The sequence below is a fragment of the Guillardia theta genome (genome assembly GCF_000315625.1).
Source record: "Guillardia theta CCMP2712 unplaced genomic scaffold GUITHscaffold_4, whole genome shotgun sequence".
NCBI classification, from domain to species: Eukaryota; class Cryptophyceae; order Pyrenomonadales; family Geminigeraceae; genus Guillardia; species Guillardia theta.
The window spans coordinates 560,770-580,958 of record NW_005434670.1 but is presented as its reverse complement, the minus strand read 5'-3'; the positions used below and the strand labels follow the sequence as shown (position 1 = coordinate 580,958).

Below are 20,189 nucleotides of genomic sequence, written 5' to 3'. Positions count from 1 at the left end.
CAAGGACCCTACGAGGAGACCAGGGAAAATAAGGCAAATCAGGGGGTACAGGTGTGCAGGGTGATAAAGACACGGGTGGAAGAGAATAGGAGGGAGGGGGTGAGGAGGAGGTGGGGAGAGAAAAAAAAAGAAATGACCCCCTACCCAGAAGACTACAGGAGATAAGGCAGGGGAAAGGAGGTAGGGTAGGGACAAAGTAGGGGAGCACCGGGTGGGCATAGGAGAAACACAGGAGATGGAAGAAGAGTGGGTGGGGATTTGAGTTTCCGTATACCACCGGTGCCTAATGAGATCAAAAGAGGAGAGGTGGGTGGGGACGATGGAAAACAAGAGCTTCAAGGACCGGGTCTATCACAAGAAATAGGTGTGAAATCAGGTGGTAGGGGTAGTAGATAATAGGAGAAACACAGGTGTTGCAAGCAGGGTGGGGTGGGGTGCACTGTTGAGAACCGGGTATTTTGTCTTTCTGAAGGTGGGAATGAGGGGGTAGGGGTGATCAGATCCATTCAAAAATTCCGGCTCATCAGACCAGTTGTGTTTGAATTGGTGATCTACTACCCCTACCACCTGATTTCACACCTATTTCTTGTGATAGACCCGGTCCTTGAAGCTCTTGTTTTCCATCGTCCCCACCCACCTCTCCTCTTTTGATCTCATTAGGCACCGGTGGTATTCGGAAACTCAAATCCCCACCCACCCTTCTTCCATCTCCTGTGTTTCTCCTATGCCCACCCGGTGCTCCCCTACTTTGTCCCTACCCTACCTCCTTTCCCCTGCCTTTTCTCCTGTAGTCTTCTGGGTAGGGGGTCATTTCTTTTTTTTTCTCTCCCCACCTCCTCCTCACCCCCTCCCTCCTATTCTCTTCCACCCGTGTCTTTATCACCCTGCACACCTGTACCCCCTGATTTGCCTTATTTTCCCTGGTCTCCTCGTAGGGTCCTTGAAACACACCTGTCCCTGCCTCCGATCTAACGTCAACCCCGCCCCCTATTAAAACCCGCCTCCTCGCCCCTCCTCCCATCACCCATGGCGCGTACCAAGCAGACTGCCCGTAAGTCTACCGGAGGAAAGGCTCCCCGCAAGGCTCTTGCCACCAAGGCCGCCCGTAAGTCCGCCCCCGCCACCGGAGGCGTCAAGAAGCCCCATCGCTACAGGCCTGGAACCGTTGCTCTTCGTGAGATCCGTCGCTACCAGAAGTCGACTGAGCTCCTTCTCCGCAAGCTTCCCTTCCAGCGTCTCGTGCGTGAGATTGCCCAGGACTTCAAGTCGGATCTCCGCTTCCAGACCTCTGCCATCATGGCCCTTCAGGAAGCCTCTGAGGCCTACCTTGTCGGTCTCTTTGAGGACACCAACTTGTGCGCTATCCACGCCAAGCGTGTGACCATCTTCCCCAAGGACATCCAGCTTGCCCGCCGCATCCGTGGCGAGCGCTCGTAAGCTCGAGGACGACGAGACGGTCAAGGAACCAAGATACAGGTGTTCATCAACACCAAACACACAAGGGCCAGCGCTAGGGCGCGAGGGGGGCGGTTCGAATCCGTCTGGCCTGGGAGCAGGGAGAGTGGTCTTGGCGAGAGTCAGGAGTTGAGGTGTACCAAGAGAAAGCATGTAGCAAGAAGGTTTATGAGAAGAAAGGAGCGATGACTTGAGACTGAGGGAGAGCGCTGTTGATGTAATCGTCGAGGGTGAGAGAGTTGAACTTCCTCTCTAGTTTGTCCTCCAGCTGTATTGGGAGGGATGTCAGGTGAGAAGGAGTGATTGGAGCTTTGATGGCAAGCACGTAACGATCGTAGTGTTGTAAAGAATTCTATACAGATTGAAACATCAGCAAGTTGGTCCACCGAGGGAGCAATCGTGAACAATGTTGAAAAGGGCATTGTTGAACGGATCCCCCCCTCCTCCATCGGTGTCCACGTCATCTCTGGAGGAGGCCATGGCAACGCTAGCGGGAGCTGAGAGTTGAGCCATGCCTGTACCGGAGTCAGAGAGGTTGTTGATAGACATCCTACTACCTCTATGACGTCCTCCATCCTGGTTTAGATAAGATTGTGCATTCTTGTTGCTTGTGTAGAGATCAAAGAGATGGTCCTGCACCTGAAGATCGGCGTAAGCTGTATCGCCAGATCGGGTGCCCGTGTACTCACCCCTCCACTCGTGCTATCTCCTTCGTCGAGATGCTCTCTCGGACTCCTGGCAAATCTCTTCGTCTCTGGCTTGTCTGACCGATCTGAATTCTCCCCCGGATAATGAATAACATTGCTGCTGCTCCCACTGCTGCTCACTGCTTGATGGTAGGCTTGGATCCTGTTGAGAGCATTGCGCTTCAAGCTCTGGTCGCTCTTTCCAAGGGACTTTGAGATGACCAGGGACTTTGAGATGAGGTCATCAACAATGCTGCTTGCTTTCGAGCTGAACTTTCCTCCAACGAACGCTGACGCTGAAGCATCCTCTTTCCTCTTGGAGGCAAGAGCAGATGCTTGTAGTCGGCTTGCATGCTCTCTTGTCCTGGAACGCGATGCCTGTGCCTGACCCACAGAATCAACCACAGGATGCCATCAAATCAGGAGGAAGATGATCGCATCAAGTAGGAAGAGCAAGAGAAAACGAGGGAGGATAAGAAAGGTGAACCAGCGCGTCCTTACCTCTTCCGGGGGAGATATTGTCGGGACAACGTAGTGCTGGGAAGTACCTTCCATTCCACTTAAAGTAGGAAAGGTCATGCTGTTTGAGCCTTGGGAAGAAAGAGCCTCTGCAGTGCTCTCTTCAGCCTTCCTTGAGAACGACTTGATCATCTCTTCCCTCATCTTCTTTCTCTCCTCCTGAAAATCTTCCGAGCTACTTGCATGGGACATCGGAACAGGGCGGGAGCTAGATCCTCGACGGCCTGCGCTATCCAAGAAGTTGGCATCCAGGTTGGGCAGCTTGAGCTGCATCCAGTGATTGATCCGCTCGTCAGCAAGCTGTCTGATAGAAGAAGAGCTCGACTGGTTCAAACGCCTCACATGAGGTTTTCTCCATGAAGCAACAGCAAATACCTTCGTTGGGTCACCTAGAGCAGAAAGATCCTCTTCCAAGTACGCTCGCTGTCCATGGCTGCAATCACAGCCGTGAGGCGCTCCAGTCACCATCAGGTCATACTCGTACCTTTGCTGAACCACAATCGTCACCAGAAGGAAAAGGGCGGTCAGCAGGATCCCGCAGGACAGCACAAGCTTGACTCGGCGCGACTGCACAAAAAAGTCAGCAATCGCTCCCCACGAGAGCTCTCGATGCCATCAACCTCGTCTCGAGCGCTCCTCCTCTCTGTGCAACAGGCATCATAGTGGCTCGGCAAGCTGCTCATGTCGCTCCGCTGCCTCTCCTCCACTTCGCCTCCCGTCGGTCCTCCCGCCATGCTCAGTGGTGCATGTAATTTGACTCCCCAAATAGACAACAACGGCGGGTAACTGTTCCCAATAATCTCATAACGGACTGTAACGACATTTGGGACCCGAAACGAGGTTCGCGCCAAAAGCCCCTCCCAAATCCTTTCCTTCCGATCTCCCTCGACCAGCGCTCCTGCTCTCCCGCGCGCCGCTGGGAAAAGAATCCTGCTTCCTTACCTGTTTCCTTGCTCTGACCCCCTCCATCTCGTCCAACCCGATCATGTCTGCCATCGAAGAGCTCAACCCAGCCGTTGACGACCATTCCCTGGGGAAACGGAAAGCCGAGAAGCAAGAAGACCCTCAGGGCACTCCGACCACAACCAAGAAGAAGGATGTCGATGAGGAGCACAAGACGAAGGCTGGAGACATACAGCCAATCAACTTGAACCTCTCCGCGACCTCTGTTGAGGAGAATAACGACGCCAACGAGGAGGAGGATGCTGAGGAGGAAGAGGAAGAAGACATGGCTTCAGACATCCTGCAGCAGCTGATTGACCTGTTCACGCAAGAGAGAGGCAGGCCCCCGACAGATGAAGAGGTTCTTCAATTTGAATAGAGTGTGTTGCAAGCCTGACATTCAGCAGGTTCAGATCTGGATGGAGCAGCTCCGGGAAGCGGCTCAAGATGGGATCTCCATTGGCATTGATGCCGAAGGTTCTGAGACCGAGGGGACTGAAGGCGAGGACGAGGGCTCCGAGAATGCCTGAGGGCCGCCAAGAGCCTCGAATAAGCTCGAGGCGTTCCTTTTTATGTGCTACACTGTTGAATATCCATCTCCTCGATGAGGATGTCCGTCACGAACATGTGTCCGGGCGAGTGTGTGATGACGAGCGGGAGGGCGGCCGCCATGATTGCAGTCTAATAAAATCCAAGGACAGACGTCAGGTCGGCGGATAAACATGCCGTGAACGCCACTTCCTCACCTGCGGGGTGACGCCGCATGCCCAGAATACTGGCAGCTCCCCGTCTCCTGCCAAGGGAGAGCCATCATTACATGCCCATCATAGGGAATTCGAAACGCACGGATTGTCACGGCATCGCCAAAGTCAGGCTGGCCGAGACGGTCGGGAGAAATGCCGATCTTGTCCGGGTCACCGGAGTGGATCGGGCCGCCATGAGCACCTGGGAACCTGAAGTTTGCTAAGAGGGTGAGAGCAGTAGCCACGTCAAGCAGAGGCCTCGACGCATCAGACACCTGCTCGTGATGGCAGCTACTTGTGGTACTTGTTCCGGGCGATACGGCCGCATGCTCACAACTAAGAAGCCTCCGAAAGGCCCGGATGTACGGTTTGGGATGTTGGTTATGTACATGGGGACGTTGCGATGCTCTTCGATGTGTCTGGGTATCAGACCTGCAGCAAATAAGACGCTGAGCCACGGAAGAAATGCTCAGAGTCGTTCCTGCCTCCGTGAGCATCCCCTCCCATGAGAAGGAGCATCCAAGTAGGAACGACACCAGCTTGTTCTCTTCTTCCGCTTCATGCACTGCAAGGTCTTGTGTCATCGAAACAAGTACATTTTGCCCCCTAGTACGATATTCTTCGATGCTCTCTTGCTCCGTCATCTTCCCGTCCTTGAAGACACGATACAACGGGATGTCCTGATTTCATATCAGCATAACACGTAAATTCTTGTGATATTCCCTTTGACAGCAAGACTCACAGTGCAGATGTTGGCGTCTCTAGCTATTTCAATGCAAGAGCTTCCAGGGTCTGTGACCTATTTGTTCATCATCATCCTTCACACACCGAGACAACGAAAGTACGGCCAACAGGGGGCATGGGCGAGGATTTCGCAAGCAAAACATTAGAAAGTCAAATGAATATTTCTTGGGGAGCGATACAAAGTTTGCCTTCAAATCCGTTTCAGAAAAAATTCAGATTCTGAATCGACCTTCCGCCGGATGAGAACGCAGTACCTGCACGAACTGGGCTGCATGGCCAGAGGTTGGTCCACGATGCCGCTTAATTCTGACGAGCTCTCGGAAGCTAGCAGCCTGCAAGTTGTCTCAGCCGGGCATCCAGTAGGAGCATGGCTGCATGCTCGACGGTAGACACCTCCTCGCGGCTCCTGCCTGCTGCCATGTTGAAGTTGACATGGAAGGCAGTGCGAAGAGCGCACCCAGCCATGGCCAGCCCGAACTAAAACAGTTTTAGATAAAAAAAGAATTTACATGTGTTTAACATTGTACCATGTCCAGAAATAAGTCTTTTTAGATTTATATATTTCTCACCACCGGTTAGAGAATGTGTCAATTGGGGGGTAGGGGTGTTACAGGCCGTCCTGCTGAAATGACGTCGGCGGGGGAGGTGATGATGGAGAAGGTGATGAAGCAGATGAAGGGCGACATGCTGGGTGAGTGTCCTTATGTTTCACTCCTCCTCATCTTCCTCCCCACTCCCACTGAATTCCTGCCTGTCGGAGGGGAACGCAGTCTCATGCAATGCCTGTAACTCGAATTTCTTCTTTGGTTTCTCAATTCTGTTTGACCTGTTCCTTTTGCATTCATGCCCCTGAGCCTCCCGTTCTACCTGACTCACTGTTGAAAAGACTTATACCATGCTATGATCTCGATAGTGCTCCCTCTACGGTGAATATGGTCCTGCTTGATGGCAATGATTTCAGAATGTATTGTCGCTCGATTGTTCATTCCATCGATGATTTCCCTCTGTATGCTGACTGAGTCATTACAGCCGCGTCCGAAGAATATAATCTACTAGATAAGATGCAGACCACAACTGAGGCGAAAATGAAGGAACTTGTCTCAGCTACCTCCAACATCAATGAGAATCTTGAGACCTTGGAAAAGAAAAAGAAAGAATTGAACCCCCTCCTAGACCAAATCACCGACTTGGAGACCAGCGTGGACGAGCTTTTGAATACTGCACAGCTTCTTGATGACTACTCCAAGAAAATTGGTGACCTCCTCTCTTATCCTTCTTGACTTTTTCTGATCAATTCATGGCATAACAGAGTCAAAATACAAAGAGATCATCATCTCTCGTCGATCGTGAGATTCCCCCCCGCTTATTCTTTGATCAGAACATCAAAACGTCTTTAAACTCAACTTGAATGGGAATGCCGACACTTATATGCAAAATTTGTATCCAGGTTTGAATGGAATGTATTCGCCAAGTTTAATAACCAGCCGCTTTGAGTTCCCGCTTGGTATCTCTGCCTACATCGCGTTTCTGAGCCCCACAAATATCAGGACGACAAGGAGAGCATGAAAGACACACGCCATGACCTTCATGTCTTCCCTCTTGTCTACCTTGGCTTTTCCTCTACAAATCCCGACCTCGACCTAAACAAACTTACCCTGAGGAAAGAAGTTCAATCCTCATGCAAACTGACCTTGAGCAATCTCCGGTCATTGAAATATGCTCTTAGGGGGATAAGGGTATTTCCCTTGATGTCTTGTGCCTTGTCAAACGTCAACAACATTGCAAAACTCAGGGTTGTACTGGTCAACCTTTGCCATCTTCAGGATTTCTGTCTTGTGCGCTAGCAGGTCTCTAACCCTTTTCTGCGCGTCCAATCAGCCACCAAGACGCTGGCAGGCTGTCTCAACTCACTTCTTCGTGATTGAAAAATGTTCCCGTGGTCATGTGCCGAGAGATGTGGCCTGAACAGCGACGTCAAGCCAGGGAGGGCCGCACATATCAGAGAGTTGGCCAACAGTTGTGCAGCTTGAGAGCACCGTTCTTGTCCACCCTGGCAAACCCCTCCTCTGCCAATCGAGGGCAGCGGTCAGCGACGTGCAAGTCACCTACGTTCATCTCCCCTCACCTATGTTCATTTTCCCAGCTCTGCAGGACTTCACTTCAGTTCCAACGAGGATAATTCCGCACTCGATCTTGTCCAAGATCTAGCCGGAAGTCAAGGAGCCCATAGGCAATGGAGACAAAAGCTCGCTAGACCTCATAGTTGAATTTTGCTGCTCTGTTATCAGCCACCTGTCAGGTGTAGCTCACAGGTGAGCCAACCTTATGCTCCGCAAGGGGTCTTACCGTTCCCACTCGCAGCCCTTTTTGTTTCGCAAGCATGGAAACAGAGCAGATACTCGCGTCCTTTCGTGGTGAATTGCCGAATGCCAAGGGGCTCAGACGGTATTGGAAGCCGAGAGGGCATCCTGATGCCAGAGGAGCTGTCAGCATAGAGGAACTTGGCATGCAGCACAAGACTTTCGCCATGGGTCACCGAGACTCAATGGGTGCATGCACAGAAAGCAAGATCTTCTCACCCTGCGGGAAGAAATTCGTGCATGGAAGTCGATTCAATGGTGTCAAAAATCCATCTGCTGGTGGGAAAATGATAGTGTCAGCAAACGTCATGAACATTTTTTTCTGGGGATCCAAGCAAACTTGGAACACCTCCACTATGTAAACATGTAGAGAGGAACATTGCAGATTGGCACAAGAAACACAAGACAAGTCATCTTACCTGTCTGAGTTATCCACAGGAAAAGGCTGACAAAAAGAAAATCGCGCATGGCCGGTGCTGGCTTCATGTATTCCTGTAGCCGAAAACTTCTGGAAGGTTCCACTTCCAACTTCAGACCTTTGCAGACTGGAAATCCACAGACGTCGTTTCCCTATGAAAGTCTTGCAGCTGAGTGGCAAGCCTGGTGTCTGTGCTGTTGTCTACCTTCGCCTCCTCTCCTCCTCCTCTCTTCTCACCCCCCTCACCAGATATCCACCTACACGCATTCCCCTGGAGGCCGCAGCGCCTGTGGCATACACCACCCCCTTCATACCTATCGAAAGTACCGGTCATATTCTGAATCTCGCAGCTCATAACCTTGTAGTCGAGGCCCCGGGGCTGTCGGACCGCCGGGCTCAGTAAGACTTGGGATTTATGTGACCACGAGTATGGTAGACCAGAGACATTTCGAAAGTACCCCTACCCCCAATGATCTAGTACGAATATGGGGTATGTGGAAGGGGTTCTCAGCCACCTCGCGCACGATGGGATCCCAGGCAGAAATGCTCTGCCGCGTCTGCCGCGTCTGCCGCTCCCGCTGCCGCTGCCGATGATGCTGATGCTGATTGTCCTTCTTGTTCCTGCTTGTTCTATCTGTTCCCCTGCCAACGTTTCTTTCCACTCTCCTCCTTCATCTGTACACCCGCTCCGCATCTCCACTCTGTCACAGCGTACTTCGGCGTCGAGCATGCGTGTAGCGCAGACTCCTCGCCGTGCTTACCCTATCAGTACTTCAATTTCTCTTTCTTCATGCTACCATGTCTGCTCATCACTTTCCTTAACTCACATCTGGGATGCCCCTCACGATGTCCCAGTCCTGCCTCGGACATTGGGTGATAGCAGGAGTGTACATCAATTTCCACATTCCTTTCTTCTGTGATTTTCTTGAACTTCATTCTATCCTGTTGCTATGATGCAATTAGTCTGGTTTTGTCTCCACATCGCGGAGGAAATATCGTCTGGTGTTTTCTACTATAGGCTCGTGCCTGCTTTGTTGATATAGCGTCGACACCACTCGCTGTTTTAATAGCTTCTTCTGTGCCTTTGCTGATTTGTTTGCGTGTATGCTCTTATGTCCCACAACAGCTGCTCTGGCAAGAGTTTCCTCCTAGACTTCTGATTCTCCTATGCTTCCATCGCATTTTCAGCCATTTTTGACCTGCACTTGGTGTTGTATCTACTGTTGACATGAAAGCTAGCCTTATACGGCTGGAATAATGATTTGTTTTCATCTCTTTCGCATTCAGCATGCCCTTTGATCCCGAACGCTGCTGCTCTCCACCATTCTTGTGATGCAGCAACCTGACGTCTTGTGGCAGTCGAGCTAATGAGGAGGCTTTCATGAGGGCAGAGGTGCGTTCAATGCAGGGTCTTCCTACGTTCTGAGAGTGAACCATCCTCCTCGCCCGCCAGTACGTCGACACCATGATGTTTGGCGGTGCAACCGCTCCGTCGGCTCCAGGGTTCGCCATGGGGGGCTCAATGCCAGGGATGCCCCAGATGAATCTGGAGCTGCCCCCCGTCTTCGATCTTGCCAAGCTGGACAGCCTCGAACGGGCCCTGGCCGGCGATGACTCAGATGATTTCGGTAAGGCCATCGGCAACAACGGGAGCGAATTTCGGGAGCAGCTCCTGGGCCCTTTCTTCGCGGGGTACGAGAAGAGGCGTCAGTTCGAAGAAAATCTCAAGATGCAAACTCAAGTGAACCTTCCGCCGGGCAACCCCATGGGCCAGTTCTCCATGATGCAAAGTGCCCAGCCTGTGCCCCAGCTGCAGTCGTCTTCCGCCCAGATCGAGAGCAGGCTCGCACAGGTGTTCACCTTCGAGAAGATCCTGGTGCAGGCCGGCCCGAACGCATTGCAGAGGTACGTTGCTGACTCGGCGCTCGCGGACTTCGCCAAGGTCGGGCTCACCGACATGAAGGACAAGCCGATAGCCTCCCACGAGATCGATCCCATCCTCAGCGTTGCCCTGGAGGTTGCAAGGGAGCTGCGCGAGAACCTCGTGCGGTCCCTCCACCTCGTCCTATTGGCCAAGAGGTCCACGTCGGACGCCAACGACGCAGTCATCAAACGCGAAGCGTTCAAGCACTACTTTGCGCAGCAGAGGAGAGTCTTGACGCTGATCTGCAGAATCCTGAGGGACCTGGAGAACACGGAGGACATGACGGAGGGCTGGCTGGCTCAGCACAAGATCTGCCACAAGATACTGACAGAGGGAGACATGCGGGTGTGCGAGAAAGTGGTGCAGGCCTTCAAGGACAACCTTGACAGGCACGCCTCCCTGGTGGGGCTGACACAGGCCGCGTCCAAGGAGAAGAGGAACGGCATCGAGGGAGAGATGTGCCTCTTCTGCGAGATCCTCCAAGGCATCCTGAGCATCCCAGACCAATCAAAGCTTCAGCTCCTGCAGTGGAACGTTTTCGAGGGCAACCTCAACGTCGCCCTCTCCTTCTTCTTCGACAAGCTGGGCTTTGAGATGGAGAAGACCCGGGAGAAGCAGGAGGCCGGCATTAACGCCCGGGACGAGTGCGTGACCTTCTACGGGACGATGGTATCCTGCGCCATCTGCCGAGCCGTGCAGGCAGGTCAGCTGGTGTATCCTGGCAAGTGGCAGCCGTTCATCGACAGCATGGCTCGCAAGCTCAAGTGCGGGCAGGAGGAGATCCTGGGGGACAGTGCCCGCCGCCCCCATGTCGGGTTCATCCAGCTCCTCCTTGCCCAGCTGGCGCTGGCCTGCTCGGACGACAACTGGAGGAGGTATGTGAAGCACGCGGTCAGCCATCACGCCCTCACGTTCGTCAACACGAACATCCTCCCGTGCTCGCTGCTGGACCGCTGGTCGGACTACCGCGAAAGGATCTGGAAAGACATGGAGAACTTTCTGGACAACATCCTGATGAATCCGATCCTTGATGAGGTCGTGAAGCTGCAGGTGGGGAATGAGCAAGGGTTTCCCAGCCCCAAGTACGAGATGCTGATCAACCTTCTGGGATCCACTGCCAAGGTTTATGCGAACCTTCCCGCAATGGCGCAGGCGCTCTTTGAGACGCGCGGGAGCTCCCTTTTCGAGAGAGGAGCGCTGGAGGTGCTGAAGAAGACGGTGATCAAGCACATCAGCAACGAGGAGGACGTCAGGTTCCGCGTCTCCCTCAGGAGCGCCTTGTTAGAGCTGTTTCATGCACTCTTCAACTCCATCCCTTCCCAGGTCACCGACAGGGCGCAGTCCGGGGTCTTCGTGGACTGGTTCGAGCAGCTGGTGCAGCAGATTGAACCTCTCCTCACCTCCAACGACCGGCTGTGCAACCTGAACCCCAGCAACCTCATCCGTGAGCTGCAGGAGTACGCCAGCAGCATCTGCCGCCTCCTCGAGCTCGAGCTCCCTCGCAGCTCGGGGTACTACGTGAGCGCCGAGCGGCAACAGATGGTGTCCTCCTACCTGGGCCACAGCCGAGGCCGGGCCCTGCAGACCCACCAGGAGGGCTTCTTTGTCATGAATGCGGACCAGGTCTCGGAGAGGTTCGAGTGTGACACCGTCGAGTACCACGTGAACTGGCTGCGACTGCTGCAGTCGCTGCTGCGGGCGATCAAGCAGCTCCACAACAACGTGGGGAAGACGCTGACTGACATCAAGTACGAGCTGTCGCACGAGCTGAAGATGCAGGAGCTGTTCCTGCTGTGGTCCATGCCGCTCGCCCCGGAGATCAAGGCTGAGATCGTCCTCCTCCTGGACTCGCTGGCCGCCTACTGCGTGCACGTGCAGAACCACGGGATCCAAGAGCTGGGCTCGGTGCACGACATCGTACTAGTCATCTGGAGGGACTTCATGCAAGGGACTGTGCTGCAGACGGTGCAGGTGCTTGACCAGCACCCTCAGATGAGGCAGCAGTGGACGGCAGGGCAAGTGACAGCCTTCTACGTTGAGTTCCTGGATATCGACAGGAGGAGGGGGACGTACAGTCACACCCTCTCGTTCCTCCGCCTCCTCAACACCATCTTCGAGCGGGAGATCCCGTACAGGGATAACACGATCCAGGTGCTCCAGAGCTGCATCGCGCTGCTGCCGCCGGCCGAGGCGTCGCAGAGCAACGGGGGCTCGTTCTTGAACGCGAGCCACCGGTGGCAGGTGTCGACGGCGGTTCTGCGCCTTGTGGTCACCTTCCTCAACACGATGATGGAGACGATGAGGAGCGGATCGAGCGACTGGTCGCTGCATGGCGGGAGGCCGCTGTTTGACCAGGTACAGGGGAGGGGCGGAGGACAAAGGGAGGCAGACATAGGGAGGAGGAAAAATGGAGGAGGAAGGGTGGAGGAAGGGAAGACATCCATTGAGTGAGCGTGTGCTTGCAGGTCCTGTCCTGGATCGTGCTCTCCGAGAGTGACGTGGCTAACGGTGGCTGGAGCCTCCGCTCGCAAGTGCTGAGCATTCTCGTGCTCGGGCTGCAGGTGACAAACGGAGGAGAAGGAGTTGGAATGAGGGGAAGAGGTTGAGCGAGCGAGGAAGGCAGGCGGGAGCGAGGGAGGAGCGAGGGAGGAGGAAGGGAAACAAGGGAGGAGGAAGGGAAACAAGGGAGGGGGAAGGGAAACAAGGGAGGAGGAAGGGAAACAATGGAGGAGGATGCTGAGTGTGTTGGTGCTGATTCCTCTATAGATCGCCGAGGAGAGTGAGATCCAGAGTGAGCTGCCGCACCTTGCCAGCACCATTGGTGAGAAACGAGGAGGCAAGGAGGGGGTTGAGGAGAAGAGCAGGAGCAGGAGGAGGAGATAGAAATGGTGGGGGGTGGGGGGGTGGGGAGGGGGGGAGGAGCAGGAGGAGGAGATAGAAATGGTGGGGGGAGTGGAGGGGGGTGGGAGGAGCAGGAGGAGGAGCAGGAGGAGGGAGAGAGGGTGCTCCTGCTGACATTGTCGCAGAGATGGCTCTTCGCCTTTTCCACGTCGCTCTCTCCATCTGCTTGTCCATCGAGCAGTACTACACGCTTGCGCTGGTGGACGCCGTGCTGTCAGAGCGAGGGAGAAGCCGAACGAGCGGGCGCAAGACGTCGAGCCTCCTGGTCACCCTCATGTGCTATGCAGCCCTGCAAGAGGAGCCGACGCTGGCGGGCATGGCGATCCAGCTGCTGCAGCTGATCTGCAAGGAGAAGGACGAGGAGGTGTTCCAGATCCTCGCGAGCGATGCCGGGGCTCGCTCAGAGAGCACATCATCGTCTCCTTCGGATCGTGGCTGCAGTCGCCCGAGGCGAACCCGCAGGTGTCCGGCTGCCTCCTACAGCTCCTCCTCGACTCGCTGAGCCACGTGGAGGACGAGTGCTGCACAGCTCACTACCTGCTGGGCTTCGACTGCTTCCAGATGGGGGAGACGGACCTCAACAGGATGGCGCCGGCGTGTCGCCTGCTCAACGTCCTCTATGAGCTGTGCGCGGACACGCAGCGGTGGAGCAGCGAGTGGGAGATGCTGAACCAGATGGTCTTTCAGGGAGGGGGGAGGGGGCAGGAGACGAGCATGATGGAGAACGAGGTGGAGGCTAGCATGGAGAGCCGAGCGCTGCTGCAGGGGAACATGCAGAGGAGGGAGCAGTGCATGGAGATCTTCTTCCGCCTCACGATGCACCGGGGGACTCGGCAGGCGACGATCCAGTACCTGATGGAGCCGAGGAGGGTGGAGGGGAAGGGAGCCGGAGGAGGGGAGGGCAAGAGGCTGCAGACCGACGGGCTGCTGGTGAGCCTGGGGAGGAGCATGCCCTTCGACCTGTTCCAGCGGCAGAACGCAGTGATCAAGGCGGTGAGGAGCAACATCAAGGACCTGCTGGGGGGAGGCGAGCTGGGGAGGAAGGAGAGGGAGCAAGGGATGCCCTTCGAGAAGCTGTGGGACAGCGGGAAGAGGGACAAGCCGGACGAGGAGGCGGAGGAGGAGTGGGTGCGGCAGATCCCCGAGTACATGTCCTCGTCGGGGGTGCACCGGGACTCGTCCGAGCTGGACCTGCTCGTGGAGCTGATGGAGCTCCGCTGGGCGATCGAGGAGGAGGAAAAGTGCCTGCAGGACGTGCTGGAGTGGAGCATGAAGTTCTTCCACGTGTGCGGATGGTACATGAGGATCCTTGCCGTGCTGCTGGCGACCTCCCGCTCGTCGCTGGAGGAGGGGGCCGCGTCCTCGAGGCAGAGGGGGGGCGTGTCTAGGGACGACGTGCAGCAACTCCTGCAGGTTCTATTCGGGGAGTCGGAGTACTCGGGGGGGTATGGGAACGCCAGCAGCCTTCTAGGAGGCCTCGGGGAGCGCAGCTTCCCCGTGTGGAGCAGGGGCAAGTTCCAGCTGCTGCTCGTGGAGGCCATCGACGTGCCAGACGTGGAGATGGATGACTCCGAGGCGCTGCCGGAACTGCTGGAGGACGCGGACATCCAGGACTGCACGAGGCCCGTGGACCGGTGGACGGACATGCTGCTCATGTGCGACGAGAAGAGGATGCAAGACCGGCTCTTCAAGGTCCTGTCGAGCCGACGGGTGGACGGGGAGAGGAACGAGAAGCTGCTGGACGCGCTGGCGGAGCACTACATCAGGAAGCGCATCCTCGGCCCCTACGACGGCTACAACACGGTCCGACGCTGCAGGAGCGCGAGGGAGCACCTGCTGTGCGGCCTGCAGGACGTCCTGGAGCAGGTGCTGTTCCAGGGGAGCATGAGCGCGATTCTTCGGCTGGAGCCACCGGACTACCACGTCTTCCTCTTCGACCTCCTGGACCTCCTCAGGAGGGTCGAGACCTCCCTCTCGCAGCCGCAGGTCGCCTCCCACCTTATCCGCTGCCTCAGCATCGTCATCGCGGCCGTCGCCTCCTCCTCCCGCCGCGACCCCTCGAGCGCCAGCAAGGTTCGCTCCTCCCTCCTCGGCTTCCTGGACTTCATCATGGCCCTCCCGATGAGGACGCAGGCCAGGAGCAGCGTCGCCCTGCGCGGGGACCTTTACGCTGCGATCCTCAAGCTCCTCGAGTTTCTCAGGAGCTCCAGCGAGCCGCTCGCTGCCACCCCGGGCCCGTCGGGGCGGAGGGTGGGAGATGTGGAGAGGGTGATGAAGCAGCACAAGCTCTCGCTCCTCCAGGTGGCGCTGGCCGACATCGCCGTCCGCCACGACAAGCCGATGGGAGAGGAGGAGGACAGCAGGGCCCTCGCACTTGGAGTCATCCAGTCTATCCTTCCCTGCTCATCGCGACGGAGCAAGGGCTCCTCCGTGGAGACAGGGGAAGGAGCAGGAGACTCGCTGTCTCTGCGAGGCATCATCGCGCACTTCTCGCTTGTGGACCATCTCACCGACGACCTGGACGGACATTCTCAGCTCGGGGAGGTGCTGGACGTGACGCGCACAGAGGAGCGGCAGCCCCTCCTCCTTCTCTTCACCTGCAAAGTCTCGATCCTCCTGCAGCTGGCACAGGACCCCGAGGGGCTGTCGGAGCTGACCGAGGGGAAAGTGATGCAGAAGCTGGCGAGAGCCTCCTTTCTCCGCTCCCACATCACGAGCGAGAGTCAGGTCCGCTCGCTCCTCCGCTCCGACGGGACAGGAGGAGTCCTCTGCCAGCGCTTCCACCTCCTCCTCCTCCCAACGCTCAAACTCTTCGTCGCCCTCCTGCATGACGCGGCGGAGGGGAGCGCGCTTCTGCTGCCTGCCCTACAGTTTCTTTGGAACCACCAGCTGCTCCTCCGCGAGCTCTTCCTCGCCGCGTCTAGCAACGATGGCGTTGCCCCCGGGGAGGAGCTGGGGGAGCTGGTGGAGGAGCGGCGGCTGGTGGTGGAGGCTGTGCTCCTGATAGAGAAGATGGGAGGGTTCAGCCTGAAGCAAGAAGCCTCCGCTCTGCAGAACGGGACAGCGGGTGGTACAGTGCCCCGAGCAGGATCAGCAGCAGCAGCAGCAGCAGCAGCAGCAGGACGAGGATCAGCAACGGCGGCAGCGGCGGCGGCGGCGGCTGAGAAGTGGAGCAAGTACGTGAACATGTCAAGGGAGTTGGACGGGAAGCTGCTGGACTGGATCGGGGAGTTTGCTTCCGTGCTCTTCCTCGAGTGCTCCAAGTCCTCCTTCTGGCAGCACGTGGCGGGCGACCCGTCGGCTGGATGGCTGGGGAACTTCTCGTCGCTGCCCTCCAAGAAGCTCTCCAAGGGCGCGAGAAAGGCGGTGCACATGCTGCAGACGTCTGAGCTCATCATGCGCCTCCTCCTCCTCAGAGCTGGCGGGGTGGGGTGGGTCTCCTCCGAGGACCCCTCTCGCCTCCTCGTCTCGCCCTTCCACTGCCTCCGCATCCTCCCGAGCCGGGAGAATCGCGCGATGCTGTGGGAGAGCTCGAGCAGCAAGAAGGACCTCGGCATGGAGTCGCTCATCAGCTTCTTCTGCAGGGTGAGGAAGGAAGAGAGGACGAGGGGAGAGGAAGGAAGAAGCTGTAGAAAGAGATGATGAGAAGGCAGCTCCTCATGGATACAACAAGAGAGGCAGGGAGGGAGAGAGAGAGGGAGGAAGACAATATGGTCCGTTGAGGTTTCGCCTGCAGATCGTGGAGCACTTGTGTGGATGTGGAGGAGACGCGTGGATGGGAACCGCCCACAAGGGCCTCGCCATCACCGACGGGAGGAGCAGCGGGAGGCTGACGAGCGGAGGAGCTATGAGCTTCTGGTCGAGGTGAGGAGGAGGAGGAGGAGGAGGAGGAGGAGGAGGAGGAGGAGGAGGAGGAGGAGGAGACAGGCGCGCTGGGATGGAGAAGAGGGAGATGTGAAGGGCAAGGTGGGAGATGCTCACCTTATGTCGCAGATATTGTGATCTACAGCAGCAGAGGATCTCGCAGGATGACGACGAGGTTCAAGAAGAGGAGGAGGAGGAGGAGGAGGAAGGGGAGGAGGAGAGGAGGAGGAAGGGGAGGAGGAAGGATTTCTGACAGAGATGCAGGACGACATGGAGACGAGGCATAAGAGACGATCGTTGGAGTTCCAGGTGAGTGGACGAGGACGGGCGTCCCGGCAGTTTGCTACGGGAGGAGCTGACGCGCCTGCTTCCAACAGTTTCAGGCCGTGGACATGCAGTTTCGTCGCATCATGCGCATGAGCGAGGTAAGGGAGCTGGTGGCTCCTCGTCGCCTCTGAGAGCCTCGCAGGTCGCCCTGAGCCTCATCGTAGAGTGTCTGTCGTCCTGCCACGTCCCCAAGGTGACGAGCGTGAGGAGGCTGAGGGATCGAGTCGAGGAAGCGAGGGGGGGGGGGGGGAGGTGGGGCGGAGGGGGTGCACAACGAAGAGCAGGATCGGGTGCATGAGGGGACGAGGAGGAAGATAGTTAGGAAGGGGAGGGGAAGAGGAGGAGGACGAAGAGGAGGAGCAGCAACACCAACACCAACACCAACACCAACAGCGGTAACGAGGGGAAACTCAACTAAAGATGTTGGGCAGGAGGACAAGAGATCTCGACCCTCCTTCTTCTCGGAGAATTTCTTCCAGTCCACCAGCGACCTGGAGAGCTTGTGGAACAGGCAGAGGACGGGGGCAGCGCAGCGACTCCTCCAGGTCGACATTCAATGAGCTCAGAAATTCATCTTCCTCCCTCCCTCCCTCCATCCATCCATCCATCCATCCATCCAGCCATCCATCCTGCAGTGCATCTATATTCCTGGCAAACATGACCTTTCTCTTCACTGAACTCTCTCATTGCCTGACCGCCCGTCACTGACTCGGCATCTTCAGTTCTACAGGGACAGATACCAGGAAAACACCTTTGAGTGCGATTGTGTGTACATAAAGCAGGTCCATTCTCTCCCTTTCTCCTGGTCCTCTGCTCACTGACATGGTGCAGGTCGTGGATCGTCTCGCAGAGGAGCTTCAGAGGATGAAAGCAATCTCATGACATGAAAAGTCAGAATATTTCTGTTGTTCCATGTCATCAAACCTGATGCAAACCAACATGAAACAACAAGCGAGGGATGGGAGCGATAGATGATCTCACGATTTAACATCGCACAAGACCTCAAGTTTCACCACATGTTTTGTTTTTCCACTTTATTGCCTCGACATAACACGGAAAACTTATGCCTCGACCAACTCTCTCAAACGACGGATGGCAGAGCGAACGGTAGCAGCAGTAGGCTGTCACAGTGTCAGAACAAAACCTAGACAGAATCAAGTATCATCATCATCATCATCATCATCATCATGATAACAAAGACATTCAAGTGATAATCATCATCATCATAACAACATCCTTGTCATCTCACAGTGTTAAGAGTGTAGGCTCCGCCGGCGATGCACTTCTTGCAGGACGCGCACTTCCAGATCCCGACAGCTTGTCTCTTCACGCTATCCTTTCCGCAGACTGCACGACCACGTTCACAACAACGGCACACGGGAAGAGGACAAGGACGAACATGAGCAGGTGTACTTGGCATGCTGGGTGATTTCAATCTTCTTGATCTGTTTCCTCAGGGAAGCACCATAACGGGTTCCGTACTTACCAGTGATGTGAACCTAAGCACGACGAGTCAGCGCCCGTACGTCCCAACATGGAGTAATCCTCCTCTCCTCCTCCTCTCCCTCTCATGAATCCGCTCCTCTTCCTCTCGCTGCAACGTCCAAGTATCGGCCCAGCACAGACAGGACAGCAAACAAGGATACACAACTACATACACCGGCAAACAAGAGGCAAGTATCCAGTCATGATCACAACCTTCACATCCTTTCACTTCATTACATACAGCATGCCATTGACATGTTCACACAGCTGTCTCTCACAACCAACCCCATGGTCGAACCCACTTATCTCCCAGTCCCGTCCCCCCAACCGCATTGCTCTTTTAACTGCTCCTCTTCGCCGGTTCAGAAATCTCCTCCAACGCGTTGACTCAAGAGCTCGCGCATGGCTGCACATAACGCAGACCAAACTTGAGCTACTTGAGCACGACACAGAACAGAGGCAAAACCACCCATTCTCATCCACAACCTCGTGAAAGCACCACATTCTGACGTTCAACTCTTCTACTCTGCGTTCAGTCTCCCTCCCTCTCCGAGCAGACCACACTCGTCATCTCGCTGCCAAGAACTTTGCTCTTTAGCGGTGAAAACAACACCACTGCCGCAACACGACCACAACTCCCATCCTCGTTCTCGTGTTCACATCAAAACATCGTTGCAGCATAATCAGTCAACTTCTCTTCCTCACATCTTCACATCATCAGCAACAACATAAGAAGCAAAATCATCTTCTTCATGCTATCTCCTCCCTCCTCCTCCTCGTCGCCATCGCCATCGCCATCGCCATCATCCTCCTCACCTTCTTAGTGTGCTTGCCCATGGCGACCTACTCCACGCGCACGCGGGGCTCGGTTTTTTTTTATCAGCGGGCACTCTGAAATTATTTCAAACGTATAGTTAAATATTGAAAAATAAGGAGACTGTTATGAACCACCGGAGGAAGATTTGAGGAATAGGGTTGAGCCTTAGTAGAATGGGGGGTAGGGGGTGGGGGGTAGAGGTACAAAGGGTGATGGGTAAGGGGTAGTCGAAGCAGGGGTACTCCAAGAAGGAAACTTTGAAAACTTTCAGCACAACATTCAAACTTCGGCTCAAAGTTTTCAAAGTTTACCTTCAACTTACCCGCGTGATCCTGCTGGGCGAGATGGAGGAAGAGACGGGGGAGGGGAGGGGAGAGGAAGGGGAGGAGGAGGAGGAGGAGGAGGGCGAGGAGGAGGAGAGGGTCAAGGAAGGGCAGGAAGGATCAGAGGAAGGATGGAAGGAGGACTCGATGCTCGGCAGATGCGGTTGGATGGAGGAGGAGAAAATGAGAATCTAGCTTCGTATTCAAAGGGCTGTCGTGATGGAACGGTCGACGGCAAGTCACATCCTGTGCTTGTACGCATGCAGACACTCGAGATAATGGGATCTGATCCCGGAAATTGATACTAGACAGCCTCACACACTCAAGCTCTCCTCTCAGTCCCTTACGATTTCATTACCAGCATTCAACACACAAGACAAGCCAGCATCTGACTCCTAGCTGTTCGGATCGCTCTTGTACGGAAGAGCGAAAGGACTGAATCATACAGTCACGTTTCTCTAACGTGAAAGTGCAGACTCGCCCGGGCAGGTAGCCTCTGCCCCCCCTCCCCTCTTCCCAACTGAGACTTCTACTAGTGCAATGTCTGGAGGTTCGGACGCACCTGCTGAGTCGAAGCCCGCCATGTCGTCAAACTTGGTCTCTTCACATGTGAACTTCTTGCTCCCGGCTGACCTCCTTGCATGCCGACCGCAGGTGGTGGCGATGTGGGCGGGCTTGTAA

The 20,189-nt window shown here is 55.7% G+C and overlaps 9 protein-coding genes across 9 annotated transcripts in view; 5 read left to right on the top strand and 4 right to left on the bottom strand.

Annotated features, from left to right (window-relative positions):
- Nucleotides 1–1,026: 1,026 nt before the first annotated feature.
- GUITHDRAFT_63927 (histone H3) lies at nt 1,027–1,437 on the top strand (the record flags this gene model as incomplete). Its single annotated transcript, XM_005841004.1, has 1 exon — nt 1,027–1,437. The coding sequence occupies one exon, from the start codon at nt 1,027–1,029 to the stop codon at nt 1,435–1,437; it is 411 nt and encodes a 136-aa protein (XP_005841061.1).
- Nucleotides 1,438–1,824: 387 nt separating this feature from the next.
- On the bottom strand, nt 1,825–3,394 carry GUITHDRAFT_100328 (hypothetical protein; the record flags this gene model as incomplete). Its single annotated transcript, XM_005841003.1, has 7 exons — nt 1,825–1,970; nt 2,013–2,094; nt 2,145–2,525; nt 2,643–2,984; nt 3,036–3,093; nt 3,145–3,227; nt 3,281–3,394. The coding sequence occupies 7 exons, from the start codon at nt 3,392–3,394 to the stop codon at nt 1,825–1,827; spliced, it is 1,206 nt and encodes a 401-aa protein (XP_005841060.1).
- A 251-nt stretch (nt 3,395–3,645) lies between these two features.
- GUITHDRAFT_100327 (hypothetical protein) lies at nt 3,646–4,132 on the top strand (the record flags this gene model as incomplete). Its single annotated transcript, XM_005841002.1, has 2 exons — nt 3,646–3,963; nt 4,010–4,132. 2 exons carry the CDS (start codon nt 3,646–3,648, stop codon nt 4,130–4,132), a joined length of 441 nt encoding a protein of 146 aa, XP_005841059.1.
- A 40-nt stretch (nt 4,133–4,172) lies between these two features.
- Nucleotides 4,173–5,283, bottom strand: GUITHDRAFT_63787 (hypothetical protein; the record flags this gene model as incomplete). The annotated part of the gene is made up of 8 exons (XM_005841001.1): nt 4,173–4,283; nt 4,349–4,395; nt 4,449–4,555; nt 4,621–4,751; nt 4,804–4,895; nt 4,959–5,025; nt 5,076–5,127; nt 5,180–5,283. Coding segments are annotated over 8 exons (711 nt in total), but the record flags the coding sequence as incomplete, so codon positions are not given.
- A 438-nt stretch (nt 5,284–5,721) lies between these two features.
- On the top strand, nt 5,722–6,585 carry GUITHDRAFT_150145 (hypothetical protein). The gene is made up of 3 exons (XM_005841000.1): nt 5,722–5,780; nt 6,119–6,343; nt 6,399–6,585. The coding sequence occupies exons 1-3, from the start codon at nt 5,738–5,740 to the stop codon at nt 6,437–6,439; spliced, it is 309 nt and encodes a 102-aa protein (XP_005841057.1). The 5' UTR covers nt 5,722–5,737; the 3' UTR covers nt 6,440–6,585.
- On the bottom strand, nt 6,563–7,618 carry GUITHDRAFT_100325 (hypothetical protein; the record flags this gene model as incomplete). Its single annotated transcript, XM_005840999.1, has 9 exons — nt 6,563–6,616; nt 6,673–6,729; nt 6,780–6,848; nt 6,898–6,951; nt 7,001–7,050; nt 7,105–7,155; nt 7,215–7,293; nt 7,346–7,381; nt 7,436–7,618. 9 exons carry the CDS (start codon nt 7,616–7,618, stop codon nt 6,563–6,565), a joined length of 633 nt encoding a protein of 210 aa, XP_005841056.1.
- A 1,714-nt stretch (nt 7,619–9,332) lies between these two features.
- GUITHDRAFT_100324 (hypothetical protein) lies at nt 9,333–17,765 on the top strand (the record flags this gene model as incomplete). Its single annotated transcript, XM_005840998.1, has 13 exons — nt 9,333–12,146; nt 12,257–12,352; nt 12,558–12,612; nt 12,818–13,056; nt 13,134–16,277; nt 16,429–16,556; nt 16,686–16,731; nt 16,821–16,865; nt 16,934–16,981; nt 17,026–17,076; nt 17,315–17,428; nt 17,606–17,665; nt 17,715–17,765. 13 exons carry the CDS (start codon nt 9,333–9,335, stop codon nt 17,763–17,765), a joined length of 6,891 nt encoding a protein of 2,296 aa, XP_005841055.1.
- Nucleotides 17,766–17,906: 141 nt separating this feature from the next.
- On the bottom strand, nt 17,907–19,220 carry RPL37Ae (large subunit ribosomal protein L37Ae, cytoplasmic). The gene is made up of 4 exons (XM_005840997.1): nt 19,185–19,220; nt 18,283–18,382; nt 18,133–18,230; nt 17,907–18,004 (listed from the first exon to the last, which is right to left on the bottom strand). Exons 1-4 carry the CDS (start codon nt 19,203–19,205, stop codon nt 17,945–17,947), a joined length of 279 nt encoding a protein of 92 aa, XP_005841054.1. The 5' UTR covers nt 19,206–19,220; the 3' UTR covers nt 17,907–17,944.
- Nucleotides 19,221–19,867: 647 nt separating this feature from the next.
- Nucleotides 19,868–20,189, top strand: part of GUITHDRAFT_150143 (hypothetical protein) — a 3,067-nt gene continuing 2,745 nt past the window's right edge. The window contains exons 1-3 of the mRNA XM_005840996.1: nt 19,868–19,997; nt 20,045–20,105; nt 20,163–20,185. Coding sequence (XP_005841053.1) covers nt 20,049–20,105; nt 20,163–20,185 — 80 coding nt within the window. The 5' untranslated portion in view covers nt 19,868–19,997; nt 20,045–20,048. The remainder of the gene's footprint in view (nt 19,998–20,044; nt 20,106–20,162; nt 20,186–20,189) is intronic.